Source organism: Falco peregrinus, chromosome 5, assembly GCF_023634155.1.
Source record: "Falco peregrinus isolate bFalPer1 chromosome 5, bFalPer1.pri, whole genome shotgun sequence".
NCBI lineage: Eukaryota > Metazoa > Chordata > Aves > Falconiformes > Falconidae > Falco > Falco peregrinus.
The window spans coordinates 41,903,041-41,925,715 of NC_073725.1; the positions used below are offsets into that span (position 1 = coordinate 41,903,041).

A 22,675-nucleotide genomic window follows, 5' to 3' on the forward strand; every position below is an offset into this window, starting at 1 on the left:
ACAGCGGGATGTAGGGCCATTGCTGGCCCCAGCCTGGTATGAATGGGGACGGGGAAGGAGTCAAAGCAGAACCAGTTAGCAGTGAGAACAGCAAGTACTTCTCCCAGACAAGCTTTTAGTCCCCTTCCCAGATTCAGGTAACATGTCTGCACAGTGCATAGGGTGGCTTTGCTGCAGCTTTGGCTGTGTGAGGGCTGGAGGAGCTCACCATCCTTTGGGCCTTTGCTACTCATGCTGCCAGCATCTCCTGTTTATCCTTCTATAAAATGGAATGGTACCACGCAGGGTGCTGTCAGCCTTAGGGAAATGAGACAGTTTTGAGATCCTGGGTGGGAAGTGTAAGAACTTGGTGTCAGCTCTGGTTTGACTTCATACTTTGCACTTGTGTTTTTACCCAGTATCACTGTCATCGTTATCCTGTTTGTGGATACTGGGAAACACCTCTTCACCTTTCCCAGTTATTTGCACTGCAAGCGCAAATTAGAAAAGATCACCTCCTGCAAGCCCAAGCAATTCAGCGCAATTTCCCGAACCCCCAAAGTGACTCAGTGGCTCCCGGCCCCCTCCCTGCTGGGTACACCGGGGCACAGGCAGGGCCACGCGGCATGCTCAGCGCACCGACTCCCGCTTGCCCTCGGAGCCTGCGCGGGCACAAACCGCCGCTGCACCGCACCCTCACCTCGCTCCGAGGGGCAGCGGGCTGCTGGGCAGCGCCAGCCGCGGGCGCGGCCAACGAGCGGGCCGCTCCCCGCCGGGAGGCAGCAGGGCCCCGCCGCCGCCCCCGCCCGCGGGCCGCTCGGCGCCTCCAGCCCCCGGGGCCGGGCCGCGGCGGGGAAGTCCCGCCCCGAGCGGGGCGGGAGCGGCGGGCTGGCAGCCGGGGCCCTGCCGGCGCGGCGGGGTGGCGTACTGCCGGAGGGGTCCTGCCCGCGGGGTGAGCGAGCGGGCGGGCGTGACGGAGCCGGTGCGTCTCCTCAGGCCGCTGAGCCTCTCCGCGTCCTCCCGCGGCCCCGGCCGGGCTCGCCACTAATGCCGGCGCCCGACAAGCGCGCAGGCCGGCAAACTTCGTCGGAGTCTGGCGGCGAGAGCTGCTTGCGCCCCCTCCGCTGCCGGCCCGGGAGGGCGGGAAGCGGCGGCCGCGGCGGGCGGCTGGGACGGGCGGGCCAGCGCCTGGTGGCGGGGAGCGCGGGTCTGGTGCCGGCGCGCGGGCGGCCGCCGCGCCGTGCGGGCGGAGACGCTGGGCCCGCCCCGGCGGAGGGGGCTGCCGGCGTCAGGCGAGGAGCGGTGGCGGGACGGGGGAGGAGATGGCGGCTGGGGCAGGCAGGGCTCCTGCCGGGCCGCCCGCGGCGGGTGAGGGACACCTCCCCCGTGTGGAAGAGCGCTGCCCGGGGATGGTTGGTGGTTAACCCCCGAGGTCAGGCGGGCCTCAGTGTGTGAGCGCAGCGACGCTGCCGCTACCGGTGCTGGTATTTAACATTTGTACAGCCATAACGAGTTAACTACTGGAACTAGTACTGCTGTCTTGTCAGGCCCTGAGGGCCGCTCCGTGAAAGAACGAATGCCTGAATCCAAAACCGGGACCTTCAAAGGCTGCCTCTCCATCTGGAAGCACCCGCAGCCCTGGGCAAGATGCTTCCAGAGGTGCTTAAGCTTGACAGGGCTCAGCAGTGAAGCTGCAGGCATGCCTGCGAGCCGGTTGGGATCTGTGCACTATGCGTTTTCTCCATGGCCTTGGGTGTGCTGCCCTTTACAAGACACAGTTGTGGCAGACGCTCTGCTTTCTCCTGCCCTAGCACCAGAGCGGTGAGCTGCCGACAGGAGCGGGTCTGAGGGAGGGAGGTTTAGGTCCCCTCGGCCAAGTGTGCTCCAGCGGTGTAGCCCAACAGTGGCCTTGGGTGTTTGGCGACCCCTCTGCAGCAGGTCTTGTGGTGAACATGGTCCCAAGGCATAGAAGCCCTGTTGGTGAGCAACATGGATGAGCATCTTTTGGCCTGACAAGTGCATGAATGCATATATGATCTCTAAGACACTTGTAGGTATAATCCTTTCTTTGAGGTGTGTCAGATGTTAAGAATGGTGTCTTCTGTATACTAGATGCTTGTAATAACTCTTGACTGAAATGAATTTTTAGCTAGAGGTCACTTGCTTGTGGAAAATTTTGTTTTGCTTGTCTGGAATTCCCCTGTGCTTTATGCTGGATACATTGACATCCCCTGTCGGGATGTGTTCTGTGGTGTTTAAAGGTTGTTGCCTTCTTTCTGCTGGGGGCTCTGTTTCAGTGATGGGTGAAGCGATGCTTCTAATAGGTACTTTTGTATCATTTTGTCAGGTGCTTTGGGATTCTTACATGAAAGACTACATAAATGTCATTTCTAACTATTAATACCTCTCATGTTTTGGAATTTAACAGACATAATATTTGCCATTATCATATTCATTTTTGTGGTTATAATCAAAGGTGGCAACTATGGCGTACAGATGCTTAATTATGCTTCATATAGGTGACCAGTTACTTGCTTTAGACTGGGTAGTAAGTATTTTTTTGAAAAAAAAACCAGCTGATTAATAGTTTTCAAGACAAAGATACTGAGTTTGTGTCTTCTCTCAGAAATAATGTGATGGCACGTTTTGTGATACTAAAAGACAAAACAGTGGCAGGGTTCTGTGTCTAGTTCTTGTTAAGATTTGGCAATACCTGGAAAGAAAGTAGGAGGATATGCAGGTGACCTGACAGTCTTGTCAGCTTGTGTGCGTTGCTTGTTCTTGCTGTTCTGCTCTTGCAGTCAACCAAGGGTAAGAACTTAACAGGCATGGTAGAAACAAGAGGTACTGCCTTTGGCCACTGACAAGTGGTATCAAAAAATACTCCCTAAGTTACACCTATGAACTTTAAGCTTTTTGGTAGATGACATTAACTTCTCTTGTGTGGGCTAGTTTCTTATTAGAGCGAAGTGGGCCTTGAGAAGGACGTAGGGCTTCCATTTCCTGACACAGCCATAGAGAACAGTCACAGTGGAAACCGTGAAGGCTTTTTTCAGGGTATTTTTTTTTCCAGTGGGTCTTCAGATTGGTTGCAAGTTTTGGGCTATGGTTGTTTGCAGTAATAGGAAACTGAATTTAGTTCTCTGCGTCTAACCCCATCACTCACTCATAAAGAAAGTGGTTTTCTGAAAGTGCCTGCTTGTCCCAGTTGCTGCAGTCTGCAATCTTGAATGAGGTACTAAACCCCATCTTCATGCCATTTTCCATTGTGCATGACTTCACAGGTCTCATACGTTCTGCCACAAAGCTGATCTTGGGGTTTATTCATATGAATTTTTCTAGAAGATAATGTCCAGTCATGATCAGGAGGTGGCAATGAACGTGACTTTTGCATTGCTTAGATATGTGTGGTAAGATGGATGATGTCTGTTCTTCAATATCTTAGACCTCCATTCCTTTTTTCTTTATTTCTGCAGGTAAAGATCCATAGAGTGCTTTGATGTGGCTCTTGGTGATCGCTCCACAAATGAGTGAGAATGCTCTAACATGCTTACTGAAATGTTTAAGCTCCTGTGAAAATATTTAAGTGTATGTGACCTTAAGTAGAGAGAAAACCAAATAAAGTCAATGAGAATAACAGTAAGAGTAGAGTTAGATATATGCTTGTTTCAAATTTGAAATCTTGAGGGAATGAAGACTGGACATGCATTCCTGTAAAGCACAGACTTTTTTCCTATTTCTTGTCCTAGCAAGAAAGAGAGTATGTGCTTGTAGCCCAGCATCCATGAGAACCACGTATGATTCTGTTTAGGCTTAAGAATACAAATGTATGTATCTACATGTAGGACTCAGCCCATATTTGCATATAGCATAATGTGACTTCAGATCTGATTTTTGGCCTAAAACCACTATGTGTGCATGTAAGATATAATTAATTTAATGTTGGACCCTAGGGGAGAGATTTTGTCTGACCTTTTATCAAGAGTAATATTGGAAGCTGCCCAAAATGTGAAATTCCCTGAAGTTTTTCTCAAGGAGATGTTGATGAAAAAACACTTACGGGGATGTTGAGCTCAGATCTCTCTCAGGAGGAGAAACTTCAATATGGCTTTGCTCAGAGAAGCTTAGATTTGAGACTTCTCTGCACAGAAATAAGGTAAAATAAAAGTCTGACTATTCTGTTCACAACAGCTGAACTTTAACCAAATTGGAAAAAAACCCATACGTGTGAAGTATTACATACTAAGTGGCTTAGACTTTGCCTCTGGGGCAAATCACTGTACACGTGCATACCCAGTCACATGCAGATCACATATGCTTGCTTTGATCCCAAAGGTATGGCCATACAGTGAAATCGATAGGAGAGGCTGCACTTTGTTCTGGTGTGGCTGTTCAACTGTAAGGAAGAAATCTGTTCTATATATGTCTGGCTCAAAGCCTAGCTAGAGTGAGAATGTGACCCTCAAAACATGTGAAGCTGGAAGGTCTATCTGTCTGCCACTAGCCGAGCAATGGAATGAATAGGCAGAATTTTCACTCACCCTTTCAGGTGAACATTTAAAAGCTGTGCTTCTCGCTCCCCAGTTCCTCCCCCCTCAGTGTGCTTTTCAGAGGTTCTGAGTGCAGGGAATCAATGTACTGGCTTTTCACGTATATGTAATACTGTTTAAAATTATCTTAAAATTTAAGTGACTTCGCTTTTGGGTTGTAGAACATTGCCAGTGCCATAACTGCTGTGATGTGTGTACATGTATATTTTGCTGGGACTTCTCCTTATCATTGTGGGATCATATAAGGCTTGGCTAAAGCTCTCCTAATTTTTTTCAGAGTACATATTGTAACTTTATATAATGTCTTACTTTAAGTATCCAATCTCACTTCTATGGTTTACAGGTTTTTTTGGTTGCTCAAAGCATATATAGAAAATGTAGTGAAAACCAATATTTAGCATTTATTTTAGCTTGGCTTCTTAAGGAAATACATGTTTCTGAATGGTCTGGGGACCAGAAGTAGGCCACAGCACTAACTCAGTATTCTGTCTCCAAAACAGTGTGTTTTGGGGAAAAGTGTGGTAAGGTAGGGATAGGTGATGCTTTTTAAATAGAGTTCTCTAGGTTTTGAATCTGTTGGTCAATTTCTACCCAGTTGAGAGATTACACATATCCGAAATGGTGAGGTTCTTACTTGCTGTATGAAAATACAGCCACGCAAAGATAGGGAACTGCAGGTGCCCCATTAAGGAAAGAGCTGCAACATCAGCTCATGTGGAGTTAGACAGGAGTTCTTGTAGGAGAAAGGCGCTGTAAGTGTTCCCCTCCTCTCTGAGAAGAGCTTTAGTCAAGGCATGAAAAATTTTCTGTGTGACATTGATCACACAAAGCTGTGTCTCAGTGTTGATGCTCATGGAAGTACTAATGTGTGCTGGTTCCCTTAGTACACTTCTGCAGTAGGCAAGGGCCCATACTTTGAAAAGCTGTCGTACTTTTTACCTGATAAAGAGTATGAAGGTAATGAAAAAAAAATCCACTGCCTCTGAATAGATAAGATTATTTTCCTTGACTCATTTTTCTGAGTTAGCTTGAAGTTCAGCAAATCATGATAATCTCATAGCTCCAGCCTGGAAGAGGAAAAAGACCAATATCACTTCTGACCCATGTCAGTTCTGAAGACAGGGAAGAACAATTATGACTTCAATGGGAATAACCTGTGTCACCTTCAGAGAAGCTATCTGCCATTTCTGCAGAAGAGACAGGAATTTGCCTGTGTCTGCATTTTTTCATAGTATTTTTACCCCATTTCCGAATTGTTTCTTGGGCAAAATAACCCAAAAGCAGTATGAGATGTGCTGTGTAACACAGCACGGATACTTGCGTGACACAGAGACAGCTAGCAGAGCTGTGAGAGTGCCGCTGTAGTAATATGGCATCACGGGCTGTTGGACACCTTTGCAGCCGTTGACACAGAGGGAATTGCTGGGCTAAATGGCAGGTAAGCCTGCATCTGTCCTGGAGCAGATGCACGTTCAGTCCTATTGCTGCTCTCACCCAGGCAGCTGTGGTGAGCTCTGCTCCACAGCCCTTGTAGCTGCACTTCCCTGATGCTGTGCAGGAGCAAAAAAGCCACGCTTATTGAAACCAGTGTGTGAGACAGCTGGGTTTCAGGCATGTTTGTCCTGTAATTAGTGCTCCTGAATAAATTTTTGGAGAAGATAAAAGTAGATCTGGCACCCATCTGTCAGAGAAGTTAGAAAACTTGCTTGTCTGGTGGGGAAGAGATAGAACCGTGCTAGCAGTATTGATTTCCTTCCACCCTGTAAACCTCTACAGAGTTGGCAGAAGCATAAGGTAAGAGGGAAAGAAGTTCATTTTTAAAATTCTTCCTGACATAGTCTACACATGTTCTCTTACTCTCTGCCTCTCCTCTTCCTTTGTCTTGCTAACTTCTTTCTTCATCCCAAAATGTTTACATGTGGAGAATGGTGGGATAACACTGCATAGACTAGCTAATGGTAATTTACTACAGATGTGCATATATTTCTAATGTGGGGCTTTTCCATGCTTTGTAGAGGTTGCTCAAAGTAGAATTGAATGCTGAAGGCTTTTTCTCCATCTTTAAATATATAGCGAACCTATATATATATCTACACAACTGTGTTTTATTTCCTAGGACTGCATAGTTATAAAGGAAAGACCCTCTTACAGTGCTTTTGATGCAGCCAGGGCAGCCTTTGTTTCTGAATGACAGGTGTGTTTAACTTTTTCTGAATATCATAAGCACCTATTGAGCCATTCTTTTGCCTTTTTTGTAAATTTTATGTCACAGCAACCTGGATTTAGCATCCCTGTAATCTTATATTGTAATGTAATGGCAATAAAATGATTCCCATACAAGTCTAGAGAGAATCTGTACTAATACCGTTAAAATGTGCTTATCCAATCAAAACAAATGCGGTGTTAGCATGTGGAAACTGTGTTTATGTGATTATAGTGTTTCAGCAATATGAGATTACTGTGGGAAACAACTAATCCAAACCTAGGGAGAATTCCCATTACAAGACCATTAAAATGACACAATGACTGAAGCGCAAGTTTCAGATGGGAAAAGCAGAAACACAAATCTTGTCATCAGTATTCAGGCAAAACATCTTCTGAACTCAGTGGAGTTTTTACCTGAGTCAGAAATGCAGTACTATAACCTTTTTAGCAGCAAGTCTCTTTACTCTTAACAGTACCTCTAGGAAAAATACTTACTTCACCTGTATTTAATAGTTGGCTAATAGCGAGAGTCATATTTTATGCACCATACAATTGGTGGTTGTAAAGATTTGTTGTAAAGAGTTTATTACAGAAATGTTAAGGTATTGTTTCAAGGCTGTAGTGAAATAATGCAAGTTCTGGTTATATTTTAAAAATTAGCTTTTTTTTTTTTTAATCTGAATATCTAATTTTTAGGAAAAACCATTTATTTCTCTGTTTATACAGCATCTGGAGCAGAGGAGCCTTGATCTGTGCAGGAGCACCGTGGTGATACCAAGCTTAAACTGGTGATTTCCAAAACCAAAATACCTGTCATTGTCAGATGAGATCGTACTTGTTTATCTTTTGTCATAGGAATTGGCACCTTTCCCCCTCCCCTCAGACTGGGTTAAGATTCAGGAAATACAATTCACATGTCTTATGTAGGACCATCTAAAATATATTTGTGTTGTCCAGGACTCTTTCTTGGCTTCCTCTGTAGTCCGTGGAATGAGGCTGATATTACAGAAAGTAACTTGCCCTGTCCTATTACGAACATGCAAAATGGGCTGGATGAGTTGCCTATGGATATGTCTTTCAATCTCCGCTATGAAAATGGTCTAGACAATTATTCTGTGGAAGACATACATCATTTTAGATAGCTAAATGAGGTGATATGAATTCAGTCTTTGGTGTATGAAAAAAGAAACTTTCTCAGAATAAATTTCTGTGTAAAGCATGGCATGCATGTTATTAGTAAAGCACATGAACATTGATTTCTGTAGTAACATACTAAGTTAAATTAAGCAGCAGTGCTTATTCCATTTAAAATCTGTTTTCACCTAAAATCTGTTTTAAAGACACTAATTAAATTCTGGTTCCATCAGGTGAATCTTGTTAGGAATAATGTATCATTATAGCATAATCAGGGAATGCTGTCTATGTAAATGACAGTAGGGAAGATATCAGGACAGTGCTTTTAAAAATTCCAGTCACAGGTTGTTGGCTGTCTTTATTTTTCATAATTTTTTTATTAAAAGCAGTGGGTTTCTAAAACTGTGTTAGTAAGCAGGCACAAACATTAATATTAATCATATTTTTCATGCAGATAAAATTAGGCCTACTTTAAATGCTGTTTGTGTCAGTTTCCGTTTTTGTGATGCTGAAAATCCCTGGCCTCAATCAAAAGGTTCAATAATAGGCACTGGTTCTGTAAACTCTCTCTGTGTGCTATAATCTGAAAACTAGCGTTTAAAAATCAACAGATTGGTATCTGCTACAAGAGGAACCAGGCCCTAGAACTGGTCATTTTAGAGGTTTCCTGTAGTTACAAATCAGGAGACAGCAGCCCCAGGCTGTAAGATCTCATGAAGGCAACCATAGGTCTTTGCAGTGGGCAGGCCAGATGAGGGTAATCTAAATTAACTGTGTCAGAAAGGAATTAGTGGGAACCAATGTTGAAAGTCAACTTTTCATCAGAGTAGTAATCTGAAAGTGAACAAAAATTCACATTCAATGACAGTGGCCTTTTTGACTAACTGCACTATTAAATAACTAAAAAACTGAAGTGGAAACTTGTTAAGGAAACAGACTTGTAATCGATTTTTGTCAAGTTTTAGCAAAAGAACTTCAATACTTACACATTTAATTATATAACAAAATATTTATATAGGTTTGTTCTCCTAACTTAATAAATGGATTTGAAAATTGTCAGTTAACATGGGGAAAGGGAAGTGTGTCTCCAATGCAGAGAGTAGTTATCACTCTTCATGCTGTCAGGGTTTGACTGAATACCAGAGTGTAGACATTTAATATTGGGAAAAAGGAAAAAAAAAAAAAGCAAAGGTAATGCAATTATCTTAGAATTATGTTAGTCTCTTTGCTGCGCATATAAAAATGACTCAGATCATTGAACTTTCTCCAAAATAGTGGGCTGCTCTATAGAGCACCAGCTTCGTTCAAGGATGGAATTAATGACTGGGTTGGACAACTTAATTGAATTGCAGCTAGCAGCAGTTTCTGACTAAGGCAGGTATTTTGCTTTTAATTATTTGCTCAAGAATAATATTTTCTGAAATAATGCACTTCTCAATTTATTTGGCAAAAAATAAATCATTATATTAATCAGCCAGCAGTCTGTTCTATGAGAGTAATTATTTTTCTGCCTTCTCAAACAAGTCAACACTAGTCAAGAAATGAAATTGATAAGAGAACAGTTCTTCCTAAGTCTGCTTTCACACAAGGCAAGAAGGCAGTCAGTCAGTCCTTACTCTTTCGTATGGATGGCCAAGTTTTCTTATTAAAGTAACTGCCGGCACTACAGACTTCACTAAGGCAGGTGATACCTGCCTTTTGCAGGGGGCTGGGTCACTTTCATACATTGGTACTCTGACAACGGCTGATTCTTGTGAGATGAAAGTATCCCCAAATTTCTTGTGCCCTTTGATATGTAGAGTTCACTGCCCTTCAGATTTCAGTTTTTCTGACATCCTGGTAGATTAACTTTAGCAGTTAAAAGGAAAATGTCCTCAGAGGGCTTCACCAGTAACAAACCCATGTTTATGACATTATTCACTAAAAGGGGAGACAGAAATGGGAAGGACCTCTCTCTTTAATCAATAATGCATGCTCTAGTTAGTCCTGTCCTCTGGACATGATTAAACATGTATTTTGTTTCATAACTGATGATTTTGGTTGACTAGGGATTATAACTGTATATCCTCAAGCCTTTGCAACTAGCATCAGGAAGATCTAACATGAACTGGGTACCCAGCTATGTTTAATTTTAATAGAGCACATAAACAAAAAAGACTACCCCCACTCCCAAAAGAAAAAAATACCCCAAAATCCCAATGGGGAGAACTGCAGCTAATTCTGCCCTGCAGTGAGTCAGACCAAACTGGCACAGGGCAGATGCCTTTGACGTGAACCAGCTGCAGACAGTAGCCACAGTGTATGTCTTTGTCACATTCATTTGAAGTTTTGGGAAATAACGTCGTATCATTCATGCTAAAGATGAAGAAAAAGTCTCTTAGAAGCTGAGTCATATAAATTGTTAGGTTAAGGCCTGTTCTTAACTGGTAAAATATTTGGCCAATGAAGTTGATGGGAAGAGCACCTTGGCTTCTACCCCACTGGCTGAGGGCCACGCTGTATCTTCAGTAACTGTTGTCAGCCTTGGAAAAGTTGTCCAGGGCTGTTCCGGACCTCCACAGCACAGCTGCCTGCTGAAGTTGAAGGAGCAGGTGATCACCCCCCATCCCCGAGCTCCTCATGCAGAGGGGCAGACAAGGTGCCTGAACACAGACTAGCTTCCTCAGCATGTGAGAAGGACAGTGAATCTTGGAGGACACAGATAAATAAACTGAATGTACCAGTAAGGCATATTCAAGCCTTGGTGCCAAGTGTGTTCGTCTGGTGGCTCAAGCTGACAAAATTTGACAGCTGCTGAAGAGCAGAGAATCCTAAATGAACATACAGTGGTTGTTATTAAATAGGAAATATTTATCTTAATGTGATATTGACTGTAGCACAATAAATGATGATGATTTCCTTGTACTGCAATGTGATTTAGATGTGTTTACATTGCTAAAGTACTGATACAAGCACAGTTGCATTAAAAAAAAAAAAAAAAAAAAGCTTTGTTTTTCATATTGACCACTCTACTGGAAACTCTTTCAGAACATTCCAGCAAACACACACAGTATGTAGGTATGTTTGTGAGAGGGAGGAGGAAATTCAGAAATTGTGTAAGAAAGGTTTGCTCATTCTGAAATGTTTTTGTTTCCTTTCTTCTTCCTCCCTAGACACTTTTAAGATCTGATTATTTTTTTCACTTCTGTTGAAGAAAAATGCCTTCCTTGAGCGGGAAAGTGCAGACTGTCTTGGGCCTTGTGGAGCCAGACCACCTTGGCTATACGTTGACTCACGAACACTTGACTATGAACTACAGCAGCTGTTTTTGCCCACCTTCTCCAGGCCAAGAACCTCTGTGTGATGGGCCTATTGAGATGAAGAACTTGTTTTGGATTAAGCAAAATCCCTACAGCCATAAAGAAAACCTTCTTTTGTATCAGGAAACAGATGCTGTGAAGGAGGAGCTGTTGCATTTTAAAGCAGCAGGTGGTGGGACGATTGTGGAAAACACAACTACAGGAATTGGTCGGGATATGAATACTTTGAAGAAACTTGCTGAAGAAACTGGAGTCCATATTGTTGCTGGGGCTGGGTTTTATGTGGATTCCACTCATTCTTCTCAAACACGGGCCATGACAGTGGAGCAAGTAAGTCTTAGCCATTGCTTCAGTGTCTCAGTCATATGAATTATCCCTGGGTGGGTCAAAGTTGGAGTGGAGTTCCAGCAAATAGATGAAATCTAGAAATTTTCAGTGTTAACTTTGGAACAGCATTACTGTTTGTGTCTTATAGCTGGACCTGCACTATTTGGGTGTGCTGGGATTATCTGTCAGCATTTCCAGTTCTTAAGCTCCATTTTCTCTCAGGGACTTGTTATAATGCAACAGTAAAAGGAAAATAAAATACTTCATGTGTGGGCATCTGGTACAGCACCAGTTATCCTGTTCTTTTTACAGTTTTTAAGGAAGGAGTATATTCCTTCTGCCTCTTTTGTCTCTTTTTCTGGCTAATTGCTTCCCAATGAGATCACCCAGAATTCTTGTAGAAAGCATAAATAATTGCAATATTTATAGGACAGTTGTAAATCATTGCTTTGCTCAGGTTGTGTGTTATATGTGTGTTCTTTACCACTTGTCCAGACTTCTCAGGGCAGAGTCTACATAAGATTGTTTGTACGGTGCCTAAGACAATGTGTTAATGACTGAGGTCCCCTGATATTCCTATAAAAATAAACATTCATCTTTTATTAAGCAAATGTGATGATAGGGAGAAGAGGGAAGGGAACTCTCTAAGGCAGGAAGCTGTGGATATGGATGAACAGAACTGAGAATTTTTTTAAAAAATCTGTCGCAGTTTACAAATGAGTCAAATTAATTTTAAAAATCAATGATCAAAACTTGAGCAGTGCTGCCAACCACACTGGACACAATCTGGCCCAAGCTGTATGGAACAGTACTACTTTTCCTAAATATTCATCCATTGCTTGAAGTTTGATACAAATAGATTTCTAGGGGAAAAGGTTTCCTTTCTGTATTTGGTGGACTGTTGGAGACCCACAGATGTCCTGTACTCGGCAGGTAATCAATACTTAATCCAGTCCAGAAGACAGTTACTTAGAAAGGGTTGTGCAGTGACTGATCCATGATAACTGGTGGTTCCTCATTTACCAGTGAATTTGACATGATGGTATGTTTTCTGATTAGACAAAGATAATCTGAGTATTTTGAGAAACGTTCTTCAGGAGAGGAGTAAATTCTGTGTCTGGTTGTCTACAGAAATGGTTGCTAGACTGGTTATACATGAAGCAGAAGGCGTATGAGCATAGGATAAAGTGTTGGACAGAAGCCTGCTGCAAATTGTAATAGCTTGGACTGACTTGTGTGTAGACTATTTACTAAGATTGTGTGAAGCTGTTGAGGAGACAAGGTGTGGAGTAGAGATAAGTTACAGATTTATTTTAAAATGTATTTGAAAATAACCAAATTAGTATTTGCTTTGGGGTTTTTTGGTTTCCTGGATTTGCTTGCAAACCTTTCTTCTTCCTTTGCTCACTTTATTTTTCCTTAAAATCATTATTTCCTCAACATTCAGGGCCAGAATTAGAAGGTCATCATCAACGCCATTTTGTGCTGATTTCTGAATGTATACTTTAAGATATATGGCCTATTCTGAAAGCAAAACCTAAAGCTTTTATAACAAACTGCTTTTACTAGGAGATTCTGATGTATTTTTTTGTCTATGAATATTTTAAAAGCAAGCTAATTTTCACCCTGTGAATTTGTCAGCTGAGCTTTGTTCTTGTAGTTCTGAAGTCAGCAGAGCACCGGTTGTTTTATGTTGGCATTCCCACAAGCAGGATTTGCCTTAAACTTGTCTCTTCAGGATCTTTGCCAGCGTTTCTCCCTTCCCTGTCTGAATGACAAGGTTTCCTTATTATCTGATGCCTTGTTTCACAAGAAATCACATTGAACTCTTTCTGGAGCCAATTCAGGAGTGCAAGGCACAGGTTTCATGATAAACGTAACTTTTTAAAAAAAAATAAAAATTAGTCTCAGCCTAAATCAGTGTTCAAATTATATGTAAACCAGTTTTCTTGGCAAACCTGGATGACTGTGTGAGTGGATACTGTTAAATTGATTTGCCTCTGTGTTTATTTTGGCCTTAGCGAATGGCTAGCATAACAGTAGTTGACAGAAACCAGATTTTACCTGCAGTGTTTTCACACACACAACTGTTAATTAAATAAGTTCAGAAAGACATCAGGACTATAACTAGCATGTTGTCCATAGGCCAATTTTGATGCTATTTAACACAAATAGTATTAATAATAAAAAATCTCATTTTCCTGTTCTCTAGCTTACAGGCATTATTGTTGATGAGATACTCAACGGAGCGGATGGAACTAACACCAAGTGTGGTGTGGTGGGAGAAATAGGTTGCTCTTGGCCTTTAACTCAGAGTGAACACAGAGTGCTTCAGGCAACAGCACAGGCTCAGTCACAGCTTGGGTGCCCCGTTATCATCCATCCTGGCAGGAACAGCGATGCACCTTTCCAGATTATCCGCATTCTGCAGGAAGCTGGGGCTGATGTTTCGAAGACAGTCATGTCTCACCTCGACAGGTAAGCAAACTATTCTGCTGTCTTTCTGGCAGTGTTGCCACAACATGCTGGGGTTTTGGGGAACTATGCTGCAGATATCTTGGTTTCTGTTGTGCCCTGGGATCACGACATGAAGAATTATCTTCAAGTTTACTGACTTCAGAATAACTGCTTTTATAGAGCTTCCAGCCCTTCAGTCAGGATCAGCTTTTAGATTCACATTGATAAAGAGATTTTGGTATTTTAAATGCTCTATTTGAAGCCCTGGGGGCGAGATTAGGAATAACTGCAGCCACTTTTTTTTTTTTTTTTTTTTAAACGGGAATTCCATTAATTTGTATCCCTGCACAAATACCTGTGTATTTGCAAAGCACTGGACATTGAGCAGCTCTCACCAAATTGGGTGGGAAGCTGCTGGACTTCCAGCCTTTTTGAAAACTGGGCCACTCTTACAGGCCTTACCAAAATCTCACAGAAGCCAATGGAGAACTCCTTAATTTGGCTGGATTCTGGATCAAAGCAGAAGGCAGATCTTTGCTACCAGACAGAAGAAATATTGCTTAAAATGAAAATAGCTGGGGTTTTGATAGTTCTTAGCATAGACCAGAGAGCTAACTTAGTTTTCCTTGAGAGCAAAAAGCAGGAGCCCCATATCAGATATGGAGGGGAATTGGGGTGCTTTTCTCTCTATAGTTTAGAAACACAGCCTCCATACCAAATCAGTTTTGTGTGACCTTGTGTTGCTCATGGTGAGCTGGAAAATGACCAAGCATTGATTAGTTTGGCCAGCTGCTGAAAAATGGAGACGATTTGTGGTCATATGATTCTCAGCAATTGGATTGTTTGCCCTCAATGTGTGTGCAATACAGGCAAGAGCACTGTGCTCCAAATTTCTAGCAGTTACAGGCTGTAAAAGCTTGCAAATCGAGCTACAGGTGTTTTGTATTCACACAGAGCTCAATGTTTTACTTGGGGATTTTAGGAACATAAAATTCAGTGCTGTGAAATTGTATTTATATATGAAGATATATAAATGGTATGAGCTTTCTGTATGTATTTACCTGCATTTCATTGTATCTATAGCTATATTTTTCTCTCCTTTTTAAAGAAAGACTAATTACTTAAATCTTTTTATCAGAGAACTAAGCAAACTGCAGGTGTTTTTGATACAACAATGCCATTTTGATATAACATAAACATCCAGTTGTGGGGGTTTTTGCCTTTATATGCAGTTGTAAATCATTGAATTCAGTGATTTATTGGTGGAAAATAAGCAATGTAAGTAGGAAAACAGTTAAGACAGAGGTGCGGTTTCACTAACAGCTGCTGATGAACAATATGACATTTCCTTGTACTCCTCCTATCATTACTTTCACACATTCAGGTTGGCACTTGCTGTAACATAGTCTCTAAACTACTGTGAAGTTTGGCTTAGCAATGTGCATTTAACATTTTAAGTCTCCTCCAGTGAGAAGAATCCATGTGGGAGCACCCCAGTCCCTTAAATGTGAGATAAATTTGTACATAGCTCCATATTTCATGTCTGCTTTTAAAATAGACAGAATGGTAGTTTTCAGGTGGATTTACAATCAAATGATAAAACTAAAATGCTGGCTACCATGTTTTACAATTTAGCACCTTAGAACAAAAGGTATCAAATGTCTGTAGTGAAGCTATGGTATAGATAAAGGCTTGGAAGCAAAAGCTATTGAGTCTTGCCTTTGGCCATTTGTTCGGTATTAAAGTTATAAAGGTGTCTTGGTAGAGATCAGCATTTACTCACTTGAGTAGCTTTTGTTAGAAGACTTGACAGCAACTGTTACAAATGCCTGTGTGCTAATGGTTTCGTGGGTATCCCTGAGGTGATTTATGGATGAAGTCCAAACTACAGGATGCTTCCCTCTGTACCATCTTCTTTTCCGTGTGTACGTGGCTGTGCAGGGACAGTGTTGTACCTGATTCCAGCATGGAGATCAGCAGTTAAAGCTGGGAACTCCTGCTGCTGTGTGCTTTACAAAGGGATCTGATGGCTGATGAAATGAAGCTCTCCTGCTCTTCGTTGGGACGGAACAACCAGAAGCACACCACTAACTATAGTTTTAAAAGAAATTATTCTGGCTGGGATTTTGAAATACATTGTTGGGTGGGTTTTGCCACCTGCGCAGGAATGAATACTCTTGGCTACCATCTCCCTGTGAACTGAGCAGGGCTGGATCTAAAATAAACCGTTGTCTTGCTCTGCACTTTTAAAACTCGCTTGGTGATAAATGTTCAATCTCTATAAACTGTAGCATTTATTTTAAAATACCATTTTTTATTAATTACAGTTTGCAAGTCTTAGATTCCTGCTGATGGCAGGCTTGCTTGAACAAGGGTTTTCTTTCTATCAACCCATCTGTTCCTCCTACTTGGGCCCGTTGTTAAGCCACAGTATTGAAACTGTGACATCAGTCATTTCTGTAGCAACAGACTGTGGTGTAATTGTATAGGGTAAAATTACTTTGTGACATCAATATCTGCCATAATAAAAAAAAAAATAAACTATTGCCCTTATAGTTAACTGTGCTGTTCTTGTGGAAACTGTTTTTTTTCCTTAGAAGAAAAAAATTGTGTTATGGTTATAAAGATAAAATTATAATATATCATTTGAGTGTTTTTGTTTTCCTTTGGATATGTTATACTCTTGGTAAAATTGTTTCAAAGACAAAAAATATTCCAGAGACCTCTTACTGCAGTTGCCATTCTTTTCCAAATGAGTGGTAGGTTTTAGTAGCTTTGTTCCTTCACTTTCCAAATCTGCTGCAAAGCTCATATCCTAGGTACTCACAGTGCCATTGTATATTTTAGTGAGAGCGTTTTTTTAAGGTGTTCTGGCCAGATCCCAGTGCAAACAATGATGTATTGCTGTTCTAATGACAATCTGGAAACATCACTGTACAGAACAGGAACTAAAGACAAAGTTGTGTATTACCGGGTGTGTGATAGATGGAAACAAGCCCTGGATGTAGCTGTCTCCTGTAACTCTTTTGGGAAAGTAAATCTGTCTTGTGTAAGTAATCCATTGTCTTTTTTTAAAATGTCACTATGAATTAACCTCCTCCTTAAATGTCCTTCCTTGTTAGGTTGTCTGTTGAGAGGGTTAGTGATATCAAAAGTAAGTAGCTTTCCTGTTTCCATTTAAAGATTATCATAAATATTTTCATTATTTCATGGGGGAAGAGTTGGGTTTGTTATGGGTGTTTTTTAATGCATGAGGTCCCAAACGAATGTGAGAAAGACAATGCTGTGTATCAGCTTAAGTTGCATGTGTCAGACTGGAGTCCTGTTTTTCAAAACGGTGAGTTAAATCTTAGATTATTGGGTTTGCTCCTTGCAAGTAGGAAGTTGCAAAATACCTATCCTCATACCATGAGATTTTTTTTCTTCCTGTTTCAATGCTGACTTTGTCTTATATATGTTCTGCAGGACCATATTTGATATAAAGAAACTTCTGGAATTTGCTAAACTTGGATGCTATTTAGAGTATGACCTATTCGGTACAGAATTTCTTCATTACCAGTTCCATCCTGATATTGACATGCCGAGTGACAATGAAAGAATTGCAAGGTATCTGCTTTCATGCCGTTTAAGCTATAGCATTGCCATTGACAAATTGGTATTATTGGTACTCGTTTTAAGGCTATCACAGAGTGATTCTGCTTGCTGTTCAAAATTGTCTTTTTTTCATCCTAAAATAACAACTTTTTTTTTCTGCTGTCACCATATCTTTAGAGCAGCAAGTGTAATTTCTTTGATCTGCAAAGGAAGATGTAGAATCCTAGTGTTACTTGAGAAGAAGATGAAGAGATTTTTTCTAACTTCATTCTCCATCCTAATTCCGTGCTGATCTGGTTGAATTTTATCATTTACTGCATTTATACAGACTGTAAAAAAGAAAAGGCTGGAGATACTGGATTTATGTTAGGGTTTGGCTTTGGTTTGAAACATAGTATTGGAATCCTAGTGATGCTACTAAGCATCATCTGAGTCTGTTACATCGCTTCAAGAATGTGCTAACTTAGCAAAACTTGTTGGTTGTCATGAGTGGATCTGATCCTGTGCTTCCATCATGAAAACCAGACATTTTTTCTTCCAAGGACTTTACCACCCCTCCCCCCCTTCTCCTTTTGCCCTCTCCCTCTTTTGAAGGATGAGATTCCTGTCTCCCAAGCTCCTCACACTCACAACGTGAAATTACTTGCCCCACTGGCAGGATACCTCTTCCCTGCTTCTCATCAGCACATGCAGTATCAGCTTAGCTGCACAGCAGATCTGTTGTGCTGTGCTAACACGAGGTATTGCCAAGGAGATGTGTTCCTTGCAGAAACTGAGAGAAGGTAGGATCAGCTGGGAATGGGCATCTCGCTCCGACTCTGTCTGGAGGTGTGATCCTCCTGTGTTTTTTGTGCACAGTGTTTGCGTGCAGTGAAGTGGCAGGTTTCTGAGGGGTGGGGTGCCATCCTGCCTGTGTCTTTTTTTCCTTCCAGAGTCGCAAACAGTTCTTTCATTCTGCTTGATGAGAAAGATTTTATGATCCCTGATCACTAATGAAGTAACTTTCTAGCTTTTGTTTACATTTCAGACATAGCTTCCCTCCCCCTCATTGTCAGATTAACCTCAAAAATAACCTTCTCTGTTTTCAGACTGTTCTCTTTTTAAGAAGGTGCCGTGGTTACGATTCCACTTACTGCCAAGCGTTTGCTGCTGCTTTTCATGATAGAAATTGGTTCTCTGCCGTAACATGGCTCTCAGTCTTGCAGTCCGTATTTTAAGCTGTTGCAATGAACCCAGTTTTCACACTCAGAATGAGTAGAGTTGCTCCCCTCCCCTGTGCTTCCTCCCCTGCCCTGTGCCACAGGAGGTCAGCGGGTACAGAAGCACTGTGAGGAGTATGTGTGGATGAATGGACCGTGCCTTGGTTAGCAAGTGCTTGTTCAGCCGTGGCAGTTTTCATCCCATCCACGATACTTGCTCAGCCACCAGTGCCTCTTCTTGAGCTCTCTGGTACCTGAGTATTTCTTGTAGCAGGCTGTTCACAGAAAGAAAATACGAAGTTTGTCTTCTCATTGTATGGTATGAATACATGCACTGAGTTAGCAGTCCCCTTAAATGGATTTTGTTGGGCTTTTGATGAATCCACACTGGGCATAGGATGGCAGTGGCGATTGCCTTAGGGTTTGGGGGTATTTTTGTCAAACAGCACCAGAGAGGTAGAAATCAAATTGACCTTTAAATGTGTTGATGAAAATACTGGATGGAAAATATACGTTCAGGTCTTGTCTATTCAAAACGTAAACTTTGTAGTCATGCAGTACCTACTCAAACACTGTTCAACCGTGTGTGTACCTATGCATTTTTGTTGCAGTCTACTGCCAATGCAAGTAAAAAGCTGATTTTGTTAAGGACATTTTTTCTATAAGTCAGAAGCAAGCACTGACTAAACTTACAGGAACGAGCAAAAAGCAGCAATGAATATGGAATGTAAAGGACTATATGCCTCCCCAACCCATGAAATTAGTCCAAATATGAAAGGATTCTAAGATGTTTAATCAGGCAGGAACTTAGTCCCTCCAGTGTCATTGCTCTTTTTCTTTGGTTGGCTTGTGGCATCTCTGTATTGCAGGCTGGAGAAGTTACTTCTGATGTAATACTATGGTGTACATAGTGTTGTGCACTATATGGCACTTTTTTTTTGGAAGATGCTTATATTTTACCAAGTTCTATCTTACTTGCCTTCTTCCTGCTGCCCATATTAATTTGATCCTGCTACGTGTATCTCCCTCATAACTAATTGTAATGAAAACTGATAGTAAGGGCTTTCAGATATAGTATGGTTACTTATAAGACTATTATTTGCTTTCTTGTTGACCAAAGCACAGTCAGGAAGGTAAGAATTAGAATTTCACAGCGCTGGCAAATGATGGAATTGGGTGCCTTCATGAGAAACAAGCACTTCCAGGTCAGGTCTATCCGTCTCTGCCACTTTGGTGCTACAATTTATCACCAAACTGAACTGAAGCTTAGCAGGAAACTTAAGAGTCATGCAATACAGCAGTTTAGACACCCACCAAATAAATTCTAAAAAATGAGCTGAGCAAGGGGTTAAGGCTACCAGAGTGAAGTGTTGAACAGAAGGACTTGTTGTAGCAGACTTGCTACAAGGAAGTGACCAGGAGGATTACTTCTTTTTCCAAGCGGACTTGTTGCTGTTTTGCCAAGTCTGTTTAGCTGAGCTACTATATTAACACCTCGTACTTCTTGGCATGTGCTAGCACTGTGCAGTGCCTCTTATTTATCTTCTTCTTTAATGAACATCTTTGAAACATGTTTGGATGATAACTGTCTGTATGGAATATGATACTGACAGCTGCAAATTTTTATTAGCCTGGTTTGCTAAATGGGAATTAACTAAACGTGTGGAAGTGTGTGTAATTGAACCAGGCTTCTTAAAGGACCTGTCCCTCAGAGAGTGGTCTTTAACAAACGTAATGAGGCTAGCTTTGTGACAGCAGCAAGAACTAACCTGCTGAAAAAGAGTTTTTGTAGAAGTATTACTTACTTATGTATATAAAACCTGTCCCACACTTGGTGATGCTGAAGCTCTTGAATTCCTCCATGAACTTAATAGGACTGGGAATGCAAAGTCACCTGCCAGCTGGATAGTTTTCCTTCTCTGCTTTGAGATGTGGGTGGTGTATTTTCAGAGGTGTTTTTTTGGTTTTTTTATTCAATAAAATAATGTGGTTTAATTTCAATTAAATATATGAAACCTGTCTTCTGATTGTTTTCAGTTATAGTACAGACTAGCAGTACATTAATGTAAAAATTGTAACTTGTGCTCAGTTCTGTGCTGTTGCAGAGTGAGAACCTTTCACTGATGGGTATGCTTTTTACTTTTGCAGGATTCGTATGCTGATCGATGAAGGCTATGAAGACAGAATTCTGATGGCTCATGATGTGCACACTAAGAATAGGCTGATGAAATACGGAGGTCATGGATATTCACATATCCTTAAATATATAGTTCCTAAAATGCTAATTAGAGGCATATCCCAAGATAAAATCGATAAAATACTCCTAGCAAATCCAAAGAAGTGGTTGACTTTCAAGTAGGAATAATGAATAAATATTCCTATTTTATAGGGAAGCTTGATAAAATTCAAATTTGTTTCAGGAGAGCAGTTATTTTAAAACTTGGCTCTTTTCAGAGAATCTGGAAGTTATTAATTAGATGTGAACAAACTGATTATGAATTTTTCTCTTTAATTAGAACAATAAAATTATGTATTCTCTCTGTATTTTCTCCCTTCTAGAAGTCTGTTCATGAATGATTTACTGGATATGAGCTTACCTGCAAAATCTTTTCAATTGAAATTTTAAAACAATTGTTTCTAGAGAATAATCTAGTCCTATTATTAAATGTTATGCAAAAATATGTTTGAAGGTGCATCATCTGGACTTTGAAGGAAATTACCGTTTTCAATTAATTTCCCTTCTCCAGGGGGTACTTTTATTCCTTATAATATTGACAATCTTCTAATTATCCTTACAGTCTTCAAATAATGCTTGATAAAATGTCTGGGAATTTTAAATAGCTTCCAAAGACAACAGAAGGCAAAAGAAATCTCAAGTAATTCTAAAAATACATTGTTTCTTTCTAGTTTAATATTTTACTTATTTTTAACTGTAAGTGTAAAAACCACGTGGAAAAACAGATTTTTGAATAAAGCAATTTGATGACCTCTTAAACTTATGCGCAGTATTATTACAGATGTCTTTTTTTAATCGCATTAATTTTTTGGCCTGAACTTTGGGCATTTCACAGCAATCATGTGAAACTTCATGTAGACCATCTTCTTTTTGTAAGGATGCAACGCCAAAAGTCAAAATATATTACATAATACAGTTTTAATGAGTTGTAATAATTATAACAAAGATTGTGATATAAGTCTTTACAAATCAGTATCTCAAGATATGATGAAAAAGGAAGAAATGTTTGCCTTATATGTGTCTTTCACATCAAGTGTGTTCTTTGCTCTTGTCTAATTTTTACCAGGGCAGGTGATTTACCCAAAAAATGGTCTTATCCAGTGGCAGTGGTAGCCCGATTTCAAAAGCTTCTTCAAATTTAACCATATACATCTTGCAGTATTGATCTTTTCCAATAAATACCTTAGTAAATATGCATCGCTAGTTGTAAATGATCTCTAGCCTGGTGCATTACTGTTTGATACTACGTAGAGAATGTCTAGCTACACTGCTGTTGTGAGTGCGCTAACCAATAAAAGCAACAATGGAACAAACAGACATGAAGTCACACTTCTGTTATTAAAATACATTACCTCATAGGAAAAAAACCAGGAGCAATCACTACAATGTATGGATATAGGCTGGCACTTCGTCATAAAGTAAAAGTGTTATTAACCATTCTGGTGAGATAATACACAAGCAACTGGCAGGACAATGTCTCTTTATAAATCTTAGATGAGTTAGACTGGGGATCCTCTCAGTCAGCCTAGACTAACAGCATTTATTTTGAACGTTTTGACTCAAAACGGAAACAGATAGAGTAACATGTTCTGTTTAAGAAAAACTTCACTCATTCAAATGAGATTTTTAGAGAGATACATCAGACTTTTACTGAGCAGCCAGCACTGAGGAGCTTTTTTGTCACAGTGGCAGACA

At 40.9% G+C, this 22,675-nt stretch overlaps 1 protein-coding gene across 5 annotated transcripts; it reads left to right on the top strand.

Annotated features, from left to right (window-relative positions):
• Positions 1 to 814: 814 nt before the first annotated feature.
• PTER (phosphotriesterase related) lies at positions 815 to 21,743 on the top strand. Of its 5 annotated transcripts, XM_055804228.1 has the most exons (8): positions 815 to 931; positions 6,646 to 6,723; positions 7,461 to 7,522; positions 9,144 to 9,242; positions 11,021 to 11,497; positions 13,707 to 13,972; positions 17,417 to 17,557; positions 20,893 to 21,743. In XM_055804228.1, the coding sequence occupies exons 5-8, from the start codon at positions 11,066 to 11,068 to the stop codon at positions 21,101 to 21,103; spliced, it is 1,050 nt and encodes a 349-aa protein (XP_055660203.1). In that variant the 5' UTR covers positions 815 to 931; positions 6,646 to 6,723; positions 7,461 to 7,522; positions 9,144 to 9,242; positions 11,021 to 11,065; the 3' UTR covers positions 21,104 to 21,743. The 5 variants fall into 5 exon arrangements, with proteins under 5 accessions (XP_055660203.1, XP_055660204.1, XP_055660202.1 ...); XM_055804229.1 differs by lacking the exon at positions 9,144 to 9,242 and having other exon boundaries at positions 7,461 to 7,565; XM_055804227.1 differs by lacking the exon at positions 9,144 to 9,242.
• The last annotated feature ends 932 nt before the right edge of the window (positions 21,744 to 22,675 follow it).

What these genes read in the sequence shown, in the direction of transcription:
- PTER (XM_055804229.1), top strand. Translation starts at nt 11,066, where the DNA reads ATGCCTTCCTTGAGCGGGAAAGTGCAGACTGTCTTGGGCCTTGTGGAG. An exon ending in GGGCCATGACAGTGGAGCAA is followed by an intron (nt 11,498 to 13,706) that starts GTAAGTCTTAGC and finishes CCTGTTCTCTAG; the next exon opens with CTTACAGGCATTATTGTTGA. An exon ending in GACAATGAAAGAATTGCAAG is followed by an intron (nt 17,558 to 20,892) that starts GTATCTGCTTTC and finishes TTACTTTTGCAG; the next exon opens with GATTCGTATGCTGATCGATG.